Below are 24746 nucleotides of genomic sequence, written 5' to 3'. Positions count from 1 at the left end.
ACAGGAACACCGCCAAGTAATAATTGGTCATCTTTTTTGCCAAGTACATTTTCTTGTACAGGAACAGGAGCTGTGTTCGAACACGAAAAATTCTGAACATGGTTGAGGAAATGAAAATTTTGTGAAAGTGTTCCTGCAAAGATTTGGCTGAGGATAAATGGTAAATCTCGCGAATCTTGAATTGGAACTTCTTGTAATTATGTGTTAGACAGTCGAAACGCGATTTCCGAGGATCATAATTTCGTAAGCATTTCCTTTCTTCGTTAAGTAAAGACGGTCCGGGAATAGAGTAGCTTATCGAAGGCTAGAGCTGTGTGTATATCTACGCACTATCGCATACCGTCATGGATACAAGAATCGGTCATATTTTCATTTTTTTTTTCTTGAAGTGTCACTAATAATCGATTCTAAACTGAAAAGCTCATTTTGAACATTAATATTCTGTTGTGGGCCTTGTGTCTTCATTTTGGGCCCATTAGTGGACCAAGGACTCATTCAAAACACTCGCATCAAACCATAAATTTGAGGTCGCGGCCCAGCTCTATGTAGCTCTGATCAAATCAAAGAAAGCAATAGCAGCCTAGAGAGCACACTTTTTATAGTGCACAGTCACAAATTACACCGACTCAATTTCAAATTTCCCGCCAAAAATCGAGAGATGAGAGATCATCTTCGCACTCCTCAGCAGCCTCATAAGCTCGCAAAGCGCAATTTGAAATGGAGCTTCGAACAATACAGATCTCCGAGAAAAGTACCTTCAATTTCATATAAATATGATGATGATATACGTGTATTTGTATTGTATTGTATTGTATTGTATTGTATTGTGTTAAATTAATTCTAGTTATGCGTTGAAATCTGTTGTTTGAATTTTATTTTGCAGTTTGTTGAGCAATGTAACGATGCGGTTATCGCTCCTGGACCGGATGATGTTTCAATCAATTCAGTCAAGGATTCTGATGATTTTCAAGTGGATGAATCTTCGGTGGAGGTAATTTATGCTTCCGATCGTAAATTAGTGTATATATTGATTGATTTAAATTGTTTCGAAAGCATTTGATGTTGTTATTTTTTTCATTGTTATATGTCGATATGAACTTGTAAAATCAGTAGAGGTAGGTGTAACTTATGCTTCGGAATTTGTAATCTAGTGTATATGTTGATCGATTCAAGTTATATTGAAAAGATGTGAAACGATCAATTCAAGTTATATTGAAAAGATGTGAAACGGTTGGTTTTAGTTGTTGTAATAAGTACTCCTAGTTGATGCACACTTTTAGAATTAGTAGAGGTAATTTTTGCTTCGGATTGTGATCAATTGTATATGTTGATCGATTTGATCACTATGAAAGAATTTGAAAATGTTGAGGTTATGAGGTATACACACTTGTAGAATCAGTAGAGGTAATCTAAGCTTTGGAACTGTTGTGTTTCGTTGTTATATATCGGTCCAAACTTGGTAATTCATGATGTCATGACCGATCTGCTGTGCATCTAATTATAATAAGTAATAACATGTGTGAGATCATATGATAAGATGTTGCATTTCATTCAATCAGCTGTGAGTGTTTATTTCTGTCAAGTGAACTTGTTTTATGAATGTATACTGCGAGGTCTTTCACGAATCACGGAGTAAATCTAGTCATTTATACTTGACCGCTGCATATCGATTTTGCAGAATTTTTTTGTTTCCTTCTCTGTTTCAAGTTGAGTGACTTTAGATTTTGTGCAGAATTCCATGAGTTCACCAAGTACAGCTGTTCCGCCATCAGTCGCATCAGCAGATTTATATCTCTCTCCTTTGTCCTCCGCACTCACTTCCGATGGCTCTCCAATATTGTCCGATCTCTCTCCTTTGTGCTCAGCGCTCACTGTCAATGCATCTCCAGTTTCCTCTAAATGCTCTCAGATGTCCTCCACAATTACTTCGGACAAGGTGCACACTGAAGATGTCAGAGTCAACTGCCAAACTGCAGATTTAAGTGAGTATGTGAAGAGAGACTCCGGGAAGATAGAGCTTTTTGGGAAAAAACTTAGACAGGTTAGAACCCAAAGGATGAATTCAGACAATATGATACTTCTATCTAAGAGTGTGCTGGACGAACTGTTGAAGATTGCGATTGAGGACTTGCATAATCTGCCTGAGAAGAGAGGCTGGTTCAGTGAAATAGTTGAGAAGAAAGTTATGAATGTCCTCAGGAAGCTTTTCGTTGTCACTTTGACGTTCATGCTGTTGATCATTTTCGTGGGAGTTTTCATCTTCAGTTCAGATAAAAGAAGCTCTTACAATGAACTTGTGCCAACATGATAATTCGATTGCAAACTGATTGATGCTCAAAGGGTAACTTTTTCGCTCATGTTTGCTTAGTTTCTAGTTGATTTAGCACTGAGTGCTGTATTATATAGTTTACTCAAACTTAATGTTTAGTACTGATGATGAAAGTCTAGAGTTTCAGTAACCCCGTTAATAATCTAGCCTCAGTTGGTATATTCTATATTTCCCACTCTTAGAATGTAACACATTGCATGTATGCCCATTTTGTGCATTTAAATCAGCCATGGGGGTTCACGGGTTAATAAATGTACTTGTATTCTTAGAATTAGTTCGTCACACAATGAGTTCAGTAGCTTATGGTAATGCTCAAAACATCACATATTGGTTTCGGCAGCTTATTTGTAATGCTCAGTGAATAGAGAAAAGGATGGATATTAAAATTGAATGAACTTTATGAGATACCCCAACACTTTTAAGAGATTTATAGGTGCCACTTTAGTTGGTTGTAAGCAGTCTTCTTCCAAACAATGCTCGTACAACATATATAATCAGCTGTTTTGCAGTCTGGTAGAGCTAATTAAAGGCAAACGTAAGCCTGGTCAAAGCTTAATTAACTATTTCAGTTTACTTGATTTTGTTATCCCTGGCTTGTTTCTTTCAAGTTGGAAGATGTAAACCTGACAATACCTGACAAGTGCCAACCATTAGGAACGATCTTTTAACTTAAATCCAATTTGCGCTTTTTTTGTACTTGCAACTTAAGAATGGATTTTTAATATATTTGAACACCAGAACTTAGATGCTACAGTGGGCACTTTTTAACCTGATTGCGGCCGCAGTTTCATCCCTAAATTAGAAATTGTTTGGAATTCTGGGGAACAATTGCCATGGTTTTGTACTACAATAGAGTATGTAGGTGGTTTCTCTTCTCAAGTGATTGCCGTATTTGGGCTGGCTACCTCTATATTGCTCACACACAACTTCATACAAGAATAATATTAAGCTCTGCATTACGAGTTACACACCACTTCAATGAATTTCTGGAACAGTGAGGCTGCATATTTGTTTATCAGGTTTATAGAACAAGTTGGCTATGCCCAGTTCCTTGATTACTTGCAGTTAAGTGAACGGTTTTTAAACTCACTCATTGATATGGGGACAGGGTCCTTGTTAGATTATGAAATGATCAGGATACTTGGTCCTTAGTATACCTAGCAGAAAATTCACTTTGGATAATCAAGAAACTCTAAACTATGACTATTTATGAGCTAATATTACGTAAAGAGTACATACCAGGATTCATTAAGACTATGTGATCTTGTAACTGTGAGTAATTTACCTAATAATTCATGTGTTTTGTTGTAACTATTGTCCAACTTGTTGTGGCTCAGAAGAAAAGTTAGAGGCTAGGCCAATCAGGTATTTAGTATAGTACAGATGTTCTTGGCTCATAGGTGATACAATGATATGGTGTTTTATCTTCCTCTGCATTGTGAGCAAAATATAAATGTACACTAGAAAGCCAATAAATTATTTCTTTTCTGCCAACTCAATATAACAAGACAGTATATTTTAAGCTTGATAACTTGAAATTCTAGATGATTTTATGAGAGAACTAGTTCTGATGCTAATTTTTAGAGGTTGTTCGTGTGTTTTGTGTTGCTTGTCCAAAAAAATTTCTCGAGTCACTAAATATTTAAATGTTTCTCATATCATTAAAAGTAAGTTGAGGGCATGATCCATACCAAATTACCATACAGGTAAAATGTTGGAAATCGGAAGAAAATCCCCGCCCCTGGCCCACCTCCCAAGAGGTATTTAGCAACCATGTCATTGCATTTTGTAGACATGAAGCTTCAGAAAGCAGTCTAGAATCAAAAGGGATGTATATTGTTTGTTGAGTCTGTATTTTGTATAAACAGCGATACTAGTTAAATCTGGTAGCTTGCTATTGCTTGCTAAGAACAAGTTTTTGGTAGTGTTTTCCAGTACAGATGTATGATTCTAGGAAATAATTGTGAATATGGATTCTTATGGATAATTGCAATGAATCAAAGTCATGTGATTGCCACTTTAGAATTGGTTATTAGAGGAGCCGCTGAAGCAAGTTAAAAAGGACATTATCTGACAAATATATGGGATCTTAGTGTTGATTAATGGAACAATTAGCTAGGAGTTGAGTCGGTCTAACTAATAAACTAAACAAAAGTATAATTTGATAGTTTATTGTCACTTGTGGCAGGTCCCATAATTTTGATTATTGTTAACCTAATGCATAATCCAGCTGTAATTGAATGGATTGGATATGCAGATGCGATAGACTAAACTGTAAGCGTAAATATTTTAGTTAGTGCAAGCCAAAATGTAACAAATGCAACCCTCTGATATGTATAGCAATTATGTTTGTCATTAGCCTAATTGTAGCAATCTGCAGTTGATTCTATTTGGTCGAATAGTCTTGTCTGTTTTCTAGTTCAGCTGAAGTTCTAAAATATAGAATAATCGTTCTATGTTGCTTGAAATTGACATTGGTCTGAATGCCTTATCTTTTACAGTGTTGCTTGAGGATGGCTTCAAATTTATAATTAACTATGACGGAAAAGAGTTTGCTTATAGACTAATCCATGATTACTTAGGAGTATCACTGAGGTTATCTCTAAAACTTCCTTTTCAAGATTGAGATCTTTCTTACTGTTTCTACAAGTCTGTGTAACAAAGTCTACGGTTTGTTGAAGTATTTGGACTTACATTGTCTACTAATCTCTTTGAGACAACCTTCACTATAGCAATGGCTAATCAAGAAAACTTTAATAATTCAAGTCCCAGAAAGGTTGAATAGTTTTACTTACCAGCTCTATGACCTACTTAGACCATTTTGTCTGGTCAAAATTATACAGAGTCTATATATTCTCTCTTTTTTCCTTATAGTAAAACACTTTCTACTAATAATTAACATTGACTGTGGATTTAACAGTGGTTCTGAAACTTTGGTTTTGGGAATGTTTTCATTCTCTATTAGTTTATCTTTAAGTACAACTAGTTTAGTAGTAATTACTTGTTACATCTAAGAGTAAACGACCCAGTTTTTCAACATTGAACTTTTGATAAATATAATATATCAACAGCCCTTATGCAATAAAATGACCATATCTTCTTCTTTTTTATAATAGATATTGATTACTGTTAGATGGTGTCTCATGGTAGGGGGCAATCACTCTGGCACATGATTATGCTCTGTTAGTGTGTTCTGGTTTTGAAATTTTATTAGGCAATTTGTGTAAGGTGTTTGAGATTTACACATGGAACAATGATTACATGAGAATGTGGATTAGGCTCATCATCAAGTAAATTATAATATCAAATATTCGAACCACAATCATTAAGCGTGTCCAGTTGTCATTTCCCATGTTATATCATTCTCTTCTTCCAGGAAACAGCCAAATTTTAGACTATTTCTTGATCATAGACTAAAATGCTAATCCTAATTAATTTAAAATGTGCTAACCTAATCTCTCTTTTTAGACAACTTGCAGTAGAAAACACACTCACAGTACAAGAGTGGGATTTGTGCTGTTAATTGCTTTCTTGAGCTGTTTTCATAAATGAGCTATTAGCCTATTAGCCCGATTTACTTGGAGTCTTTCTTATAGAGGCTAGACTCTAGAGCATCCACTAATAATAGGGCTTCAGGGTTGATGTTTGCTGTAGTATCTAGCTCAATTATGTGATGCATATTCTGCGATTAGCTAGACATGGTACTTGCAACAATCAACCCTCAGAAAGAACTTATTTCTTAAGGTATCTAATTACCAATAATTGTGTTTCATTTTACCAATATGACTATGGAAGTGTTTGGCATGGTTAATGAGTCCGGTTAACCGGAACCTCAAACCCATGTAGGTGTTTGGATTAGCAATTTTGTGACATGGAATGAGAAACTCAATCCCACTTAAAGGGTATATCATTACTTACACCATTGGAAATATCCATTCTCATACCCTTCATTCACATTCTCGATTCTCATTCCCACTCACGAACCAAATGCCCCTATATCTCTGAAAATCACATTTTCCCATAGAAACACTGATCAGAACTATCCATCTTTGATCCTTTAATGTGGTAACGGGAAATGTTTTATATAGGGAGGTACGTAAGAAGTAAATATTCAACTTCTGTTTCTTTTTTTTCTTTTTTTGGTTTCGGATAGGGAGAACATAAAGTAATGAAAGCAAAATACATTTCACTGTCACTTAAAGATGAAATGAAAAGGGAGTGAAGCGAATGAAAGGCTTCTAAATATTAATTTTCTTAGTTTGGAATTAATTCCTTTGTTCTTGTTACAGTATTAATCATTTTCACCTTCCTTCGCATATGTTTTACTTTGCCTCATCTTATCAAAATTCGAGGGCACAATTGCGAATGTTATTTTATTTCACTCTGCTTCCCTCCTTTTCCGCTTCTAACAAAACTCAGGAGCAAGACGTTAATAGGAAAGCCGGGGAGGGGGGAGAGGTTGTCTATACCGCAGATGACAGAAAGGAATGGTACATTTTACTGGGAGCATGGAGCTAAATAGCCAGATCACGCGGAAGCATAAAATTCCAAAACTTGAAGGAAAAATGGACAAACAAAGCATAAGATGGAAAAAAAAAAGCCAGGTAAACAAGCACATGCATCTCTTCTGCATATCCTTTTCTTTTGTGCATGATCCTCCTCAATGATCATTGCATGGAATGAGAAACAAAGAAAACTCGAGGGCCCATAAACCTGCCATTAGTGGATTCCAACCCCTCATGTCCTTCCAATCCTTTTATGAAAAAGTATTACAGAAACACAAACTAGGAGTAAAAAAAAGGTAAAAATGTTTATATATTATAGTCTGTGCAGGTACTGCACTCAATCAGAAAAAGATTAGTACAATGCTGTAAATATACTTCATAAAAAATTTGCACAAGTCTGGCACACATTTTAACACTAGTTACCTGTAGATAAGTAGTCTTTTCTTTTAATTTGTGTTAATGTTAGTGAATTTATTCATAATTTGCATATATATGCATATTTCTCTTACCAGGAAGGTGAAAGAGATGGCCCAAATAATGGGCATATGTTAAAATATTATTAGTACAACATACTGAGCATGTTGAGAGGTCTGCCTTTAACCCTTTATAAGTATCCTCAGATTCAAAGTATCTATAATGAAGCCACAGCTCCTACTGGGTTGCATTGCAGTGAATATATACAGATTTGTGTGTGTCTGTGCGGTGCGCATGGGCGGATCTAGCATGGGATCTCTAAGAGGGCACCAACAAATTTTCAGATAATATCTTATATTTTATAAAATTTAGGATGGTAAAAAAATGTGAACTAATTTTTTAATGGGACATGTGGTCCCCGTGCTCCTTACTAGATCCACCCACACACGGTGTGACCTAGTTGGTTTAGGAGAATTGTACATGATCATATTTTAGTCCCTCCTACTTGTAATATGTAACAATTTAATACATTTTTCACAAGATTGACTACTTATTTGTTGGGGTAGACACAACTACAACCAAACAGGTTTGGAAACAAGCTACTAGATCTCAAGAGTGCCATTTTGGAGCAACTGTTGGCATTGGGTTTTGAATGGTTAGAAAGTTTGTGAATGCCCATCCTTGTAAAGAATGTTGACAGATTTGTGACGCATTAAAAAAAACATTTGCATATTTTTCATTAGATTCCAACCAATCAATGTTCTGATTTGCTCTAACCAAGCCTGACACTAGTACATTTTGGTCTCTTGTCATGAACACTTCATCTATTGCAACCACTCATTCTCTGAAAACTATGCTATTTGTTTATTGTCTTGAGAGTACAGCAATTAGAAAGATTGAAAAAGATTTTTATGAGTATATTAATATTTTTTTTCCCCATAAATTTAGAGACCGGTAAAATATATTTAACTGATGTTACATTACGAGAAGTAGAAAGACTGTTTCCGAGTTTTTTCGAATTTAGGCAAATGATTATGCAAATTATGTGCATAACACACTTTGACAATAGTCACAACTCACAACAGTTTTCACCTTACTTTGAAGCTAAGCATTCTTAGAATCAAACAGTTGTTTGTTTGCCATGTGCTAATTTCTTGCTTTATCTTTTCTTATTGTTTGAACTACTATACAGCTTATAAATGTTTTCCTCAAGTAAAAACAAACATGAGTGGTATGTATTTTCATACTATCTTTTTTATATTTCGAAGTTAGATAATGGAGATGGAGTGGGCCCTTCAAGTTTTATTTCATCCACACTTATGGCTGTAATGGAATTTCTAGATGTTGACGTTATTTCATCCTTCTTTAATGACCCCTGTATTATTCATAAACCTGGTTTCTCTAATAATCTATGCAAAATTCTATATAATCTTTGCAAACATTAGATTATCGAGTCGAGTTCAAGTTAACGAGCCGAACTCGATTTCGAGTCTCACATTTAAAAACGGTGCATCGACTCGTTAAACTTATTGAACAAATTCAATTGTTCTAACTCAAACTCGTTAACAAACCGAGTCGAGTTAAGTCGAGTTTCTTATTAAGTCTAGAGGAATTTTTTAACGATCAGTTCGATTCGTTTACAGCTCTACATGAAACCTCATGCTCCGCGTAAAACGGGAAAAGGAGTAGCAAGATGTGTGCATGTTACATGTAGGAGGTAGCAGCAGGCGCCAAATAATAAATAAAGAACGCATTAACAGTAGGTGGACATTATAATCAATAAAAATCAATAATAAATATAAGAAAGAAAGAAAGAGCCATTCATTCAAAGGCCAAAGCAATTAAGCAAGTCTGTTTGTTATGCCAAAAGCATTTCTTTTAAAGCCCCTCCACCAACACCGGCCACCTTCCTGTCCTAAACTTCTTTTCATCCACTTCTCTCTGTATTTCTCTTCTTATATCATTCCATAGAACACACACAAAATTTCTCCGTTCAAATCTCACCGCCGCTGATCACTCGTTACCGGAGTCCTCTACGTGTGCACCGGATCATAATTCTTCGTTTACGGAAGGTAAAAAAAAAAAAATTCTCGTGATTTATGTGATCATGTGTGTGTTTCTGCACTTTTGTGACGTATTTTAGCTATAACATCAGTTAAAATGGAACGGAGCACGAGTTAACTTATCGGATCAGCGGAAACATGTAAAGAACTCATGTATCATGTAACAATAATTGCTGATATTATTTTTATATATTCTGTCTGAAGGTATTGAAATCATTAGCTATGTATATCCTGACTTTTATTTTTATTCTTGTGATTCATAGCAATATTATTCTCTTATGATTGATTTCATATATTTGTTCTGACAGCTAATTCGAGATCCTGCATCAGAAAAGCTTGAGAATCAATGGCATCGACTCTGAATTCGAATCCAGTAACGACATCTCCACGAGAATCTTCGCGAAAAAAGAAAAAGAAGAGAGGCCAGCTCAAAGCCTCATCTCAAAGCCCTGAAAACAATCAAATTTCATGGAAATCAGAAACTCAGCAGCAGCTCTACTCTTCTAAACTCGTCCAGGCTCTCCGCCAGGTTCGCCTCGACTCGTCTTCAGCCTCCGTGCCAAGCCGGAGTCGAGCTGTTCGCGATACTGCTTATCGGGTCCTGGCTACTACTGCCAAAGGGAAAACCAGGTGGAGCCGAGCAATTCTCACTAACAGGCTCAAGCTCAAGTTTCTGAAGAAGGCTAAAAGACATAGAGTACCAATTGCTGATCGTAGATCAGCAAAGAAGCCGAAAGTGAGCATACTGAAGCTGAAATCGAAGAATTTACCAGCTGTGCAGAGAAAAGCTAAGGCCCTCGGGCGGTTAGTGCCTGGCTGTAGAAAAGAGCCCTTCCCGGTTGTTTTAGAAGAAACGGCTGATTACATTGTTGCGTTGGAGATGCAAATTCGCGCTATGGCTGCGTTAGCTGATCTTCTTTCGGGTGGTGGCTCGAGTTCTGGAGCCAGTTCTAGCACACAGCCTCAGCTTGATCAGAACATGGATGAATCAAGTTCTTGATGCTGTGTCCTTATTCTTACTTTTAATTTTTTTTACTATTATTTATCTGCTATTATCCAAATTAAAACATTTTACTGTTTACCACAAGCCTCCTTATCATTTTTGTGATATATTGCTTTTCATGTTAAGTGGTACTCATATGAATAACTTGAGGCTAAATCTGAACCTTTGATCAGTTAGCAATGAGAATCTATGGTATCTTGGGGATCCCAAGATCAATCTTATTAGTGTGGGATCCAATTTAGATGCACACAGAGTTGGTTAGAGTCGGATTTTGAGTCGATTGATTTGATTTTATACCTACTTACGCTACATATTTTTTTTAGTGGAAGACGTTTATTTGTCGCAAAAATTACTATATATAGTGTAAGCGCATAAGATGAGTTTAGGCGTTTCTAATGTCGGCCTTTTCTCCGCTCACATATAGCGTAAGTTGGGTTGGCTCAAAATCAGAATCTTTACGGCAATGAATTTTTAAGCCTTTTCCAACACTTTTCATCACATGGAAGGTAGTTAGGAGTTCAGTGTCCTTGGAGTTTAGATATAGAGAGCCTCTAAAAAGCAAATTTTCATGTTCTTATTTGTACCTGTGAGCAACTATTAGTTAAACAGTGCCATTTATATGGTCACTTTGCTTTTGTTAGATGAAACCAAAAGAAGGTAGATGTTTCACATTAATATCATTCAAAAGATAATAATAATGCAAATTATATATAGCTGCATGTATTGAATATGTTGATTAGTAGTAGTAGTATAGTATGATGTTTACTTTCAGTTTGAACTGAGAAAGTATGCACTTTCAGGCCAATAAACTGAGACAGTGAAGATGACATATCCTATGGTGGTAAAGAAAAGGTGAGAGTGTATTCAGGGTGTCATTGGTAAGAAAGATGGGTTTTCATTAGATTTTTGTCCTGAGTTAAAATTGTGGTACAGGGAATCTCATAAATAGGCTAGCTTAATAATGCAACAGTACTATATTGTAAAATATACTATTGCTTGCTCCTATCTAAACTAGAGTTTGTCCAAAACAATTTAATGAACAATGCGGTGTGAATTATGTAAGCTCTGTTATGGTGTCCCTACATCTATATAATTTCTCAGGCCCTCTGTATTCATCCTGGGTCCTGGAGTGTGTATGTCAGGAAGGGCTTATATAATATACTGATTTTGGATCGTTGGATTATGCATCCAACAAACAGGATTATAATAAAATTCCGGCATGTTGAGCATTTTTTCCCACTTGATGACTGAAATAAGTATTTACATGTTCAGCAGAAAGAAACGCTGAACATGATGTAATATTGTTATAATCTTGTCATTGGATGCATCATTCAACGGTCCTAAATACTATATAATACATACATCCACGAATACATGAGTTCTGTATCTCTAACGGATAATTGTTATGATATATCTTATTCCAATTTCTCCATATTCTCGTGCATATTATTTGCGGGGAAGTATGTCGCATCAATCATCTATTTGAGCCGGATAACACAGCTGACATTAACAACTCAACAATAATTAGTACTACTAACATGAATGGCTGGTTGAATGGGTGGCATGTGATATGGGAGTGGGGAAAAATAGTAAACAGAGGTGAGCAAATGAGTTGAGATTTTTCTAATTTAGGGAATGTAAGGACAGCATCCTTTAAAACAGCCTTACCCTTACTGACAAAGTGAGAGACCTGTTTGTTTCTCTCTGTTGTAATAGAGTCCCCAGAAGCATTCAAGATTAGTAGCAGACTAGTAGCTACCTTACCTGTTCAATTTTACTGGTAATAATTATTTGAAGTCTACGGTAACTAGAGAGTTGGGATACTTGGGATTGCAGAAATGCATGTAACTAGAGAGTGAGATTTGGTTTGATGAATGGTGTGGATTTGAATTAGTAGTATTCTTTGCTTAAAAGGTTTGGTCAGGAGGGGAGATTATGATTGGAGTGAAAAGAGGAGGACCATTTGTAATGCTGCACGTATATATTAATGAGAAAAATGAAGGATTGGAATATTTGATTTAAAAGTCAGCAAAGTGACAACAATGTTTTGCATTCATGGTGTCTTGTTCATGTACCAATAGCAATCAAGCTTTGTGGATTATTCAATTTTCAGGGTTTTACACTTGCTTCTTCAATAAAAATGCAAGTTTTTTAGGAATAATATTTTGGGCTGTTTGGCTCGGCTTATAAACCCAGTTTCCATATTTATAAACTAGAGTCAGTTTATTTGTAAATGAACATATAAATCAGTTTCCAACTTTATTTTTATTATTGAAATTTAATTTTACATATAATGTAGAGAATCATTTTAAAAAATAATCTATGTAATTTGTTTGGGTAACTTTTATATATAAGTAAAGCTTGTATTTGATAACTTAAATTTATAAATTAAAAAAATCAAATTATTAAAATTTAAAAAAACTTTATTAAGAAATAAAATTTATTACACATTAAAAATTCAAGAACTTCATAATAAAATGCAAATCACTAAAAAAGTCCAAAAAAACCTAGCAGGCTTCTAGCTTCTCGCTTAAAACCCAAAATAAACACTTCTGCTATAAGCAGCTTAAAGTGCTAAAAAAGTTCCGATATACTTATTTTAAATTAAGCCAAACACCTTGTACGTTATGAAACAATTTAACCTCTAAGAGGGATTATACGTAACTAAACTCAAAAAAGTTACTCAATAATTAAATAAAAAAAATATTAAGAAAGAGAGTATTTGGGGAGAAGGAAATAGGAAAAAAAGAGTAGAAGTTATAAAAAGAAAACACTAATTTTCCTAACTTATATTTTTCGCTCTCACTCCATAATTTCTTAAAAGTGTTTCTACTTCATTATAAACAGATTTATTATTTTCTGCTTAATCTCGTGATAAAAGAAGTGGAAATCATAAGAATATATTAATCTTTCGATTGTTGTCAGATTTGTGAATCGATCATCTAAAATTTAAAAAAAAAATTGTTTTTAAATTCGTATTATCAAAAATGAGATCAAATATGTAAATTCTTTGAAAAGGTTTGATAACTAAATATTCATGTGGTGATTTCCATCTGTCATACAAAATAAGGATAATTTATTTATAATTTGGTAACTGGCAGTCATGTTAGCTTAAACATAACAAAAAGTTATTAGAATAATTAGTCGACTAACTCATTCATTTGAAACTAGAATGTGACTTAAGTGGTGACTATTATAAAGCTTAAGTGATGGAGACACCTTAAAATGAAGCTTAGGCTTTACCTACTATCAATTGAAAGCAAAAACACAAGAAGCCACATCATTCAAAAAGCAAGCAATGCACATGGTAGGGTGGGCAGTCAATGGCACATATTAAATTATGTTATCTACTTTATCAAGTTTCTAGATTTATTGCAATGTCAATTTTCACAATTAAGTTGTAAGGTTATTTTAATTTTATAAATTTTTAGTATTTATTCGTAAATAACATATATATATATATATATATATGCATGTTTATTTGTTTATTTAGATATAATATACCCCATTATTTACGGGTACTCTTGGCATAAAAAAGTAGTTTGTTCTTTGTACTATTGATCAAAATATTTAAATAATATAGAATAGTAAAATTGAAATTATATAAATTTACTAAAATGAAAGATATTAGGGTCATAGGTTGGTTGTAATTATTGATTATATTAAAGATAATAATTTATTATAATTTAAAATTTAGTAAAAAGATTATTATTATAATATGATAAAAAATAATTCATAAGTATACAACATTTCTCCCCAGGTTCGGTGAATATAGATATTATACTATTTTTGGTTAATGTTTTAGATAAAAGGAATCTTCACTAGAATGTAACAATTTTTTACATATTTTTCACATAATTGCGATATTTCGTTATAGTTTCAACTAAAAAAATTTCAAGCTACCGAGATATTCTAATAAATATAAATACGTACCAAATTTCAATTAGATTCACTCCTTAATACTTTAATTAAGCTACTAATACACGAAACTATTAGTCTATTACACGACCCCTCTTGGTCGGTGGCTGGTTTATTGGATTTTGATCCCGAACGTTTTCGATTTGAATTAGTTGTGCGATTTATCAAAATTCTTGTTTTTCTCTTTAAGTTTAAAAAAATTAATACGTAAAAATGCATCAAAACATCGGTCCACGAAAAGATGTGAAAACGTCATTTTATTTGTTTTATGGCTTGTGTTCTGTTGGCTTACGTGAACGTGAAAGTCAGAAATAACAAGAAGACGCGTGCTGAGATACTCACCTATATAATGAATCAATGATACATAAGATATAAATAGAATATATGTGCCTTGATTTGATTTATAAGAAGAAATATTTTAGTGTCTAATCAAGGATTGATTTTTTCTCTTTTTCTCTTTTGAAAATATACACACACTTTTATAAATAATTTTATTTTGGATATATTATCCTTTATAACTTATGTTCTTCTTGGTTTTTTTTTTAGGATCCTTGGTAGAGATTTTTATGAGTTTTTGGACAACAAAGAAAAGATTTCTAATATCGTAACCAGTAATCACTTATATTATTTTGGTTGATTAATTTTTCAATATCCTAATTTCACTCTTAAAAGAATATTTCATATCATATCATCATTATCAATATATTTTATTCATAATAATTTAAAATGATAATTTTATATTATCCTTAAAATACAATGAATCAATATTGTTATTCTCATCAAAATCCAATATTTTACGTCTCCGATAAATTCTATATAATTATTATTTCATATTAGTGTAAATCATTTTAGATGATAATAATATTTGGTATCTCTTCACTGTTTTGAGCTACAAATTTTGTATAATTAAAAATACTTTAAAGGCGGGATATCAATATTTTAAAAGTACTTTATGGGTCCAAAATCAATTCTCCAAGGTTTTCGGCTGTTAAATATTTTTTTTATGTATATTCATTTCATTATTATGAAAAACAGAAAATGCCCTGCATCCGTGAAATGAATATTAGTCGATTTATAAATGTCCCACGAGCCACGAATGTGTACATCCATGTATAATGTATCTATGTCCTGCACCTGTCATTGCCTAACTATCGAACATTTCTACACGAGAGAAAATGAGAGGAGCAATGACTGTTTCATAGTGACCAATCAAACATATCGACATTTTGGTCATGTTTGAAAATTAGAGATTTGTGATAAAATTAGAGGTTTGAGATGGTTTAAAAATTTTAACATTAGAATTCGCTAACATAAGTGTAGATTAAAATAAAAGTTTGGATCCAAAAAGTTAATTTTGAAATAAGAAGCTTTTTGAGTTAGAAGTTTTGGTTTGTGTCAGAAAAAACTAATCAATCATCTCTTTAACAAACAGTTTTAGGAGAAACAACTAATTCAATCCGCTAGTCAAAATAGCAATTTCAATCCGCTGGTCAAAATATCTAATTTAATCCGCTAACAACTAACCGCTAATTCCCAAACAAGACCATTGTATATGGAATATGCATTTCTTATTTTATAAAAAAAACTTTTTATTTCTAAAAGGATATATTATTTTATTTTATCCAAAAGTAAATATTTAACTAATATTTATTATTATTTTACTTTTAATCAAAAGAATTACTTTTTTAAGAGGAAACATATTTATATTTTTTCTTATAGTAAAAATTATTTTGTAGACAGATAAGATGAGTAGAATGATTATTTATTTGTTTAAAATTTTAGATATGAATAAACAATACGCATTATTCTAGGTAATATGTGCCTGTCTACCGTAGTAAATGGGCCAAAGAAAACATATGAGTGCCATATAATTAGGGCCGAGCATTTGGTCAGTTCGGTTCAAAACCGAACCGAACCGAATTAACCGAAAACCGAATTGCTCTTTTTTTTTAAACCGAACCGAACCGAATTATTATTTTAAACCGAACTGAATTAACCGAATTATTTCGGTTCGGTTTCGGTTTAGAAAAACCGAAATTTTCAAAAAAAATATATTTTATCTGAAGTTTCTAAATCTCAGACTACCAAACTTCATAATTTAGCTGATTCCCATAGTTTGTGTGGATATATACCTTCGAGTTTGCATTCAGTATATGAAATATATACAGAGTGATTGATCAGCAGATCTCAGGAATTTCTAAACTGGAAGGACTCTTTACTTTCATATGTGAAGATTACTGAGCAGCGAGAAGAAATCAGTCAAATAAATAAAACTTGGTTACATGTATATGAAAGGCAGGCAAATCTCTTCATCGATTAATAATACATACATGAAACTATACATCAGTTACTGACTTACAGTATATAAGCTTCGTTGGTTAGAATATGGGATATTAGATTATAGGTCTACTAATAAAAAATGTATATAAAATTTATTTATTTAATATGTAATTAAAAATTCGGTTATTTCGGTTCAAACCAAACTATTATATCAAAAACCGAACTGAACCGAAATTTTATTCGGTTCAAACCGAAAAACCGAACTAACCGAAATTTTAAAAAAAATGAAACCGAACCGAATTTAAACGGTTCGGTTCGGTTTTTCGGTTTCGATTCGATTCGGTTCGGTTTTGCTCAACCCTACCTATAATCATTCGAATTTGGACATCTTCCCACCTGTGTTGTCCAATAAGATGACCATATCCGGATTAGCAGGTACATTGAACTTTTTATTATATTCCATCCTTATGTTAGCATATACTGTCAACAAACACGTGCAAGTCATACCTAAAATGGATAATCAAATATTATGATGTTAAAAGTAATATAAAAGAACTTAAAATCTCCATACAAGTAATTTTTTCTTAGACAAATATAATCAAAATCATGATATTGATTATAATTGTCACATTTACAAGGCCGTGCAAAAATATCAACCATCAATTAATGTTTTTATCATTTCTTAAATTTGATGGAGCAGAATAAAATAATGACCGGCTCCCTTCTTTCGTTCCTCAAAAAACCAGAATATTGACTATGGGGCAATACTATGTACTTCAAATAATTCTTCAAAAAACATCTTCATATAGGTGATGGGCCAACATAAAATAATTAAATGGGTGAAATTGATGTAACTATGAAAAATTTAAGTATATTCAATAGCTCGATATCTAATAGAAAATGACCCGTAAAATTTGAGAATTTTTTTTAAAAAATATTTTAGAATACCTAAAATTTCCTTTGACTATTAGCTAGGGTGCCTTGGGCTTCTACAACTCCTTTTGTTTTGGTAAGAGGAAAAACTTGACCATAATTTTGTGACAAGATGTTCTTGTGAATTTGAAATTAAATTGATCCATTTAGAAAGGGAGTAGACAAACAAACATAAACGGCACCGTGGCCCGTTTTAAATCACTAAACATGCGTACCTGTCAATCAAGCCAATTCTAAGTATGAGTCCTGGGCCATCCAAGAAACCACGAGGCCCAATTCAAAAGTTCAAATAGAGGATCCTGATATCTTAAAGATGTATATGTATTCAATCCAAATAATTATTTTTAAAATAGTCTCATGTGGTTAAAAATTTATGATTCTCGCCAGATATATTATAATTATTATATGTAATTATGAATAATTATAGGTTGGGTTTTTTGGAGAGAATTTATATTTTTTTTATGTAACAAAAATATATGTTATACAACATGTTTATAAAATATTAAAGACCCGGGCATATTCATTAGTTTTTGGCAACTCAGCTTAGTAATAGTTTGTATATGAATGCGTTATTCATATATTTTGCAAAACCAATTAAATTTTTCGTGAATCTATAAAATATACGATTTCAACATAATAAAATATATTCATTATTATAATTTTCAATAGCATACTTCATTTATCAAGAAATATGTGTATTTAAGAAAAATCAAAATTTATAATAAATTTATGTTTAAAATTATTGTCCCACTATATACTTGTTATAATCTATAATAGACTATCGTATAAAACATGTAACGATATCGAAAATAGTTTCTTATTAATTTATAATTTATAAACGCGATGTAAACATGATTTTCAAAACAATGTTGTAGAGTTTTCACAAAATAATAGCTCGCATTTATAATATATATAATATATAATATATATAATAAATTGATCTCTAAATATAATAAATACATAATTTTATTAATATTCAATAATCAATAACAAAATATAATTATTTATAAAAAATAACCCGAGCAGGTTCATAACATAAATTATAGCCGATAAAAAATTAATTTCTTTAGTTACCCTCTTTATTTCAGACTTGACCCGAACTCAACAAGTCTTCAAGTAGAAAAAAAATGGCATCATCATCCTCGTCGGCGACGGCGGCGGAAGCGACGGAGAGAAGGGGCATACCGGCGGCGTCATTTGTCGGAGACGTGCAAACTTATCTCAACCAGTTGGGTCTCGATGTTAACTCCACTCTTTCTTTTCTTCAAGAAAGGTCTCTCTCTCTCTCTCCCTCCCTCCCTCCCTCCCTCTCCCTCCCTCTCTCTCTCTCTCTCTCTCTCTGTCTCGCTCTGTCTCGCTCTCTACACTAAATCTTCCCCTCTTAATTTTATCAATCTATATGCAGGGGCTTCTGTATGTTTGTAGATATGTATATGCCTCGAAGATCCTAGATCAACGAATTTTAGGGTTTATTTGAGGTTTTTATTTGAAACAATCTCGTACATTTATACTTCTGTTTTTTAGCTTAATGTTGAAAGTTAAGTTCTTATTTCTGGGGAAAAAGTGTTTTTTTTAAATCTGAGATGTAAGTGCTTATTTTGTGGAAATCAGCTTAAAGTAAACATCTCCATTTGTTTTTATGTTGTATGGAGTGAGAAATGTGATGAAAGATTTCAGGTTTGTGTAACTTAAGTATCTGTATGTGCAAATATGTTGATATTAGCGGGTTTTTTCGATATCCCGGATGTGTTTGTCGGTCTGTGTTGAATCTTCATTTGTTGTTCATACTGATGTGATGTGGTATAGATATGATTTTTATTCAGTTTGTATCGTGCAGTGATATTTATGGGTGCTAAAATGGCTTTTTGCTTTAATATATTGCAGATTGCAACAATACAAATTGGTTGAGATGAAACTTCTTGCTCAACAAAGGGATCTCCAGGTTGTTATATATTCTCTTACATTTCGGTTCATTATGTATTTTACCCTGTTGGTGCTATATATCTCATCGATAGTAAGCAGATATGTAATAGAGTATAGGGGAGTAATAATGCAGTTATGCAGCCATATTATTTCTCTAGTTTCTGCTACAACTAATCTTCAAATACTTGTGTCGGTTGAACAAGCGATATATGATGGGCAAATCAGTCAATTACTACGTTGCTAAGCTGTGTGTGGATCGACGTGATTCATTGTTAAATTTTCGGTTTGATTTTATTTTGTAGAGGATTTTTATTGGTATTCGACTACAGAATAATCTTTCTTTTGCGCTATAATAACAATTTTATTTCTGATTTACCTATTGTTTTTTATGTAAAAGCAAGGAAGCTATTTATTTTCTCGTTCATCTATAGTAGAGGGACCCGATAATTTTCCTTTTTTTTTTCATCATAGTCATATCATATACATTCATACTTAAATAATTAAATTCTGAAAAGTCGTTACCTGACCTTGAGTTCTAGTGGAACTCTTAATAACCTAATTTTTCCCAGGTTCTATCAGCACAATACCTGCTTTTGGTAGTGCATATATTAAAATCTAATATCACTTTTATCTTCTGCTTGTGGCCAGGCAAAGATCCCTGACATTGAGAAGTGTTTAGACGTGGTTTCTACTTTACAAGCAAAGAAAGGCACTGGTGAGGTTAGTACTTCTAACAATATGAACTGCTATATAAGCTGTCACTTTGCTCAATATGTTGAGTTCCATCCTTGAGTGTCGGAACACATAATTTGTGTAGTTTTTCATTGTTTTGGTAAATTGCTATTGTGAGAATGTTAAAGTGATTTTTGACTTAATTGAGATATCATAAAGATATTTGAAAATATCCCAAATTAGTGAACTCACCAATTAGTGATCTTGTGTAATCGTTGTTGAGAGAAGGCCGAAGAACAGTGAGTTGTCTAATGTCAGTACTCATAGCTGAAAATTGGATACTAGTTGATGTTCATATGTCTATTAAGCAAACTGAGATGCGGACAAGTTCGCAGTAATCTACCCTTTCTGACACCGTCCCTGTGGTCTCAGCCCATTTGAATTTTGTTAGCCTCCCTCTGGATAAAATACCAGAATGGAAGATGCTAGAATATTGATGGTTTTAGGTGTGTATATGTGTGTGTGTGTGTGTGTGTACATCCATGCTAATTTCAGTTGCATCCTCCTAGATCTAACATAGGGGTGAGACGATCTAATCAGATCTGGATTCCAGATCCAAATTTATTGATCCTTTATCTGACCGATTCGATTGTAGTGTTAATGGAATTTGCAAATTTGATCAGATTATTATCCAAACAGATTGATGATCTGTATTCAAGAAGATTCCACCAAGCCTTTACCCAAAAAATTTAGGTTTATTGTCATTGAAAACCACCAAGGCATGATTGAGGAACTTCGCCTACCGCTAAAAGAGAGGTGAGGAAGATAAGATCATAATTCTGGCAGGAGAAGGTTGGTGATTGAGTAAAGGGGATTTATGATGTTTACCCAAAAGCTCGTATGTGAGGTCAGGATTTGACGAGAGAGATGTGTGGAAGGTTGGGACTTTATGGAACTAGGGTTGGGGAGGGTGAAGGACTACGTGTATATATGGTTAATTGCATTTGAATTTAAATATTTTCAGACCTTACTGGATGCGGGTATTAATTTGATCAGTTTTGACCATTTACTGACCAATTGGGATCCTTAATGATGTCTGTGGCTTTATTTATAAAGTGATAAATGAAAAAAAAGCCGTAGGATGCTTTTCATGGAAATGATGTTTATGCTAGTTGCGTGCCAGAATGCATGTTTTAGTACCTGAAGATGGAAACCTTTATTAATTTTGGAAACTGGATAGCATAGTTTCATTGTGTTGAATAGTGTTGGTTACAATACATTTCATGTTGGACCTTAGCACTTTGAAAAATTAGGGACACAAGTACACAGTCTGAATTTCGGGCTCGGACATGGCGACAACATATTATGAATATATTTTATTTAATTTTATATAATTAAAAAATCAATCTGCAAAATATATATATGCAGATATGTATTTTTAATTAAATAAAACATGTCATTGGAGTAAATTTGAATAAAATTACTTGTGATTATAACTATTTTCTAAAGTAATTAACATTGTTTTGAAACTAAATTTCTTAGGGGAAAATGTTTTTTTGAATCTAAAATCAGAACTTTTTGTATTATGCATTATACTTTAATAATAATTTTTATTCTTTCTCCATCACTGCCGTGACTTAATATAAAAAAAAAATGAGTGTTCCTGAATATATGTGTGTGTGTATTAAAATAATTCAACACATGTAATAACCTTAGATATTACAGCGACTTTCTTGTAATTCCAATTTCAAAACAAAAATTTATAAAACAGGAATAGTGAGTAACAGCTGGTAACAATTAGGTTATTAATACAAACCGAAACTGTCCAGACTTCAGATGCATTAACTTGGTGAGATAGATGAACATAGTACGCGGCTTCTTCGTCGTCTGTCTTACGCTTTTCCTCTATAGAAATCTGAGATTTTTTCCCTTCTTTCCTCCATGTCTCTTCTCAATATTATAACATAACTTCATTCATCTATAACTCTTCTCTTCTTTAACCTTTAAGCAACTTACCTACAAACAATCCCTGCAACCCTTTAATATTTTATGTGGTGTGCAATATTTCTGGAGATGACGCATATAATTTCACTTTGCCGGTGAGTCAACATAGTCAATAAAGTTGGACGTTGAGATCTTCTTCAGGTCAAATGAGAGCAGGGGTAAGACTTAATATTTTTCTACCATCTTGGGATCAATATTTAGTTATAGCTTCAAATAGACAAACGAGTTGCAGTGTTGGGGTCCTAATGTACCTGTAACCAGTCATAGGGTTTCCATGTTCATTTTTTAAAGGCTCCTATGTATAGTTCTCTTCCAAAAGATATATATTTTCTTGAAGATTCTTTGGCTACTCATGTCACTGTACTCTTTATTGGAAACTTGTATATTTTCAGGAACTGGAGGTTCCTGAACGGGTTATATAAGTATGTATTTTCTATAGGCTGAAGTAAATAACAGTTGCAGAAATAGAATATAACATGTGTCTGTGTGTGTGTGTGTCTATATATATATGGCAGAGGAACAGGTAGAAATCAGAGAGATTAGGACAGAATTTAGAGTAAGAACAGAGAGATAACAGAGGATTAGAGATAAGAATTGAGATAGATTGGAGAAGTCAGTTTTTACTTTCTAGAGAGATACTGTAGAGATAGAAGAGAGGTTCGATGGAATCACTTACATTTTAATATATTCATTATGCATAAACTGAACAAAGACATTGCGTCTCCTATATATAAACTCTTAGCAGTAATAAGCCAGTTACCCACTCTGAAAAGACTGCAAGCACCCCTAATTGTCATACTACTTTACTACTGCATTAGTATAGTCCTGAGAAGGCAGCGCTATAGTACTAATAAGACACAAATCCTTATATATATATACATGTATTCAGAATATGACTATATATATAGAAACTTTATTTTTAAGAGAAATTCCTGCCAAGTTTGTTTGGAGATTGTTGGGAGTGAGTTTTTATTATCATTTTCTGGCTTTCTATTTATTTAGCTAAATTAAAACAGAAAGGTAAACACATAAAGTTTGTTAATGCTACAATCTCTATGTACTGTAAATTAAATAATGATTCCATGATGCTAGTTAGGATGTTCGTTGTAATCGATATGAAATTAGGAGTGGTGATGAACTTTTTTATCAGTCTTGCCATACAGATAACTAAATTAAGAAAACTCTTGCATAGTGGCATAGATGCAGGGTAATATGAAGGCGTCAGATTCTGCTAATACATAGTCTAGGTCGCAGCCTTCGAATATTTATTGTGTTTTTAAGCTTCATAAACTAAATTATGGGTGTTGCAACCACCAACCCGCTGGTCTGTGTTATTCTTTCTATTGGATGTTGAAGTATTTCTAGCTTGGTTGGTATTGAGTTTCTGTTTTGATAGTTTTATATTGTTTACAAATTTTGACGTGCTTTAATAGCTTTTTTTATGTTCTTAAATGTCAATCGCAGGCTTTGCTTGCTGATTTTGAAGTTTCAGAAGGAATCTATTCACGGGCTCGAATTGAGGATGCTGATTCTGTCTGCTTATGGTTAGGAGCTAATGTCATGCTGGAGTATTCCTGTGAAGAGGTGCATAATTTATCACATTAGATGACCATTGTGACTTGTGTTGTAGTTCTAAAGTCAAGTCTTCTAATCTTTTGTAAATCAGGCCAACACACTTCTCCGAAACAACTTGGAAAATGCTAAAGCAAGTCTAGAAGTTTTAATTGCTGATCTCCAATTTTTACGTGATCAAGTCACGATCACTCAGGTACATATTTTTATCACTCTTGAGGACCTAATGCAAATGGCTTTCTGCATCTCTTTCAAAGAATTAGCATGTTTTATCTTGCATTAAGAAATGCCATTTACAGACTTTTGGAGTTTTAGTGCGTCCTTATTCTCGTGTAATGTACGATATATGGATTAAGAAATAACTTTGATAGAAATGCTATGCATCAGGTCACAATTGCGCGTGTGTACAACTGGGACGTTCATCAACGCAGAGCTCGACAAGCTACTCCTGCTACTGCCTGAGACTTTGTGTAGAACCAGATATGGGTATTTTGATTTTTGGAAGCAGGATTGTCACTTTTTTCATAACTTATTTCTTCAGATCAGAGATCCAAATCCATTTTATAAATCTTGTATCATCCCTTGCTTCTCGTTGTAGCTTAGACGTCATGGTTCCAACATTCAGTTACCGGAACTATCTGTATGCAAAGAAACCTCAGTCCCCAACACCTTTTTGATGGATAGTATGTGTAACATCTATGATGATTATCTTAAAAAACCAATATAGTTTTGTTGTTTGCTGCTAGGTAATCTGTCTTCCACCATTAGCTAAAGCTCTATTAGATTTCTTTGCTCTTTTATTCCTTCTTCTCTTACATAGAAATTGAAGGCTCAATATCCATAAAATTACTTTCAAGGTTCTTGTTTTAAACTTCTGTCTCCAAAGGTTAGTAGCAAGTACAGAAGCAATGGGCCAGGTATCCTTCTTGATGTAGAATTTCTTTCAAACTTTACACATGGGTCTGCATAGCAAAACGTATATGTTACTGGACTTATTTATTCTTGAAACAATGTGTTTCGGGTAGATGAGACTGATTCTTTCCGCTATCTGAATGATTCTTTTTTCGTTTCATTAATCTGTAGTGCACAGTTATCTAATGTTCTGCATTTCTCTTCTTGAACGAATTTGT

The 24746-nt window shown here is 33.3% G+C and overlaps 3 protein-coding genes across 5 annotated transcripts; all 3 read left to right on the top strand.

Annotated features, from left to right (window-relative positions):
• The first annotated feature begins 47 nt into the window (after nucleotides 1-47).
• On the top strand, nucleotides 48-9221 carry LOC108199822 (uncharacterized). Of its 2 annotated transcripts, none has more exons than XM_017367813.2 (4): nucleotides 48-160; nucleotides 884-991; nucleotides 1733-2341; nucleotides 4036-9221. In XM_017367813.2, exons 1-3 carry the CDS (start codon nucleotides 158-160, stop codon nucleotides 2306-2308), a joined length of 687 nt encoding a protein of 228 aa, XP_017223302.1. In that variant the 5' UTR covers nucleotides 48-157; the 3' UTR covers nucleotides 2309-2341; nucleotides 4036-9221. The 2 variants fall into 2 exon arrangements, with proteins under 2 accessions (XP_017223302.1, XP_017223301.1); XM_017367812.2 differs by lacking the exon at nucleotides 48-160 and adding an exon at nucleotides 191-751.
• On the top strand, nucleotides 9073-10392 carry LOC108197506 (transcription factor bHLH147). Of its 2 annotated transcripts, XM_017365151.2 has the most exons (3): nucleotides 9077-9320; nucleotides 9404-9515; nucleotides 9620-10392. In XM_017365151.2, exon 3 carries the CDS (start codon nucleotides 9658-9660, stop codon nucleotides 10309-10311), a length of 654 nt encoding a protein of 217 aa, XP_017220640.1. In that variant the 5' UTR covers nucleotides 9077-9320; nucleotides 9404-9515; nucleotides 9620-9657; the 3' UTR covers nucleotides 10312-10392. The 2 variants fall into 2 exon arrangements, with proteins under 2 accessions (XP_017220639.1, XP_017220640.1); XM_017365150.2 differs by lacking the exon at nucleotides 9404-9515 and having other exon boundaries at nucleotides 9073-9320.
• Nucleotides 10393-18487: 8095 nt separating this feature from the next.
• LOC108197629 (prefoldin subunit 3) lies at nucleotides 18488-24361 on the top strand. Its single transcript, XM_017365299.2, has 6 exons — nucleotides 18488-18718; nucleotides 19330-19387; nucleotides 20017-20088; nucleotides 23509-23628; nucleotides 23711-23812; nucleotides 24004-24361. The coding sequence occupies exons 1-6, from the start codon at nucleotides 18573-18575 to the stop codon at nucleotides 24076-24078; spliced, it is 573 nt and encodes a 190-aa protein (XP_017220788.1). The 5' UTR covers nucleotides 18488-18572; the 3' UTR covers nucleotides 24079-24361.
• The last annotated feature ends 385 nt before the right edge of the window (nucleotides 24362-24746 follow it).

This window comes from Daucus carota, chromosome 8 (genome assembly GCF_001625215.2).
Source record: "Daucus carota subsp. sativus chromosome 8, DH1 v3.0, whole genome shotgun sequence".
Taxonomy (NCBI): domain Eukaryota; kingdom Viridiplantae; phylum Streptophyta; class Magnoliopsida; order Apiales; family Apiaceae; genus Daucus; species Daucus carota.
This window is presented reverse-complemented; position numbering and strand designations above follow the sequence as displayed.

Bases quoted from the DNA above. Each gene is read 5' to 3' on its own strand.
- LOC108197506 (XM_017365150.2), top strand. From the start codon at position 9,658: ATGGCATCGACTCTGAATTCGAATCCAGTAACGACATCTCCACGAGAA.
- LOC108199822 (XM_017367812.2), top strand. From the start codon at position 659: ATGAGAGATCATCTTCGCACTCCTCAGCAGCCTCATAAGCTCGCAAAG. The intron at 752-883 runs GTACCTTCAATT...TTTATTTTGCAG, and splicing joins AATACAGATCTCCGAGAAAA to TTTGTTGAGCAATGTAACGA. The intron at 992-1,732 runs GTAATTTATGCT...GATTTTGTGCAG, and splicing joins TGGATGAATCTTCGGTGGAG to AATTCCATGAGTTCACCAAG.
- LOC108197629 (XM_017365299.2), top strand. From the start codon at position 18,573: ATGGCATCATCATCCTCGTCGGCGACGGCGGCGGAAGCGACGGAGAGA. The intron at 18,719-19,329 runs GTCTCTCTCTCT...AATATATTGCAG, and splicing joins CTTTCTTTTCTTCAAGAAAG to ATTGCAACAATACAAATTGG. The intron at 19,388-20,016 runs GTTGTTATATAT...GCTTGTGGCCAG, and splicing joins CTCAACAAAGGGATCTCCAG to GCAAAGATCCCTGACATTGA.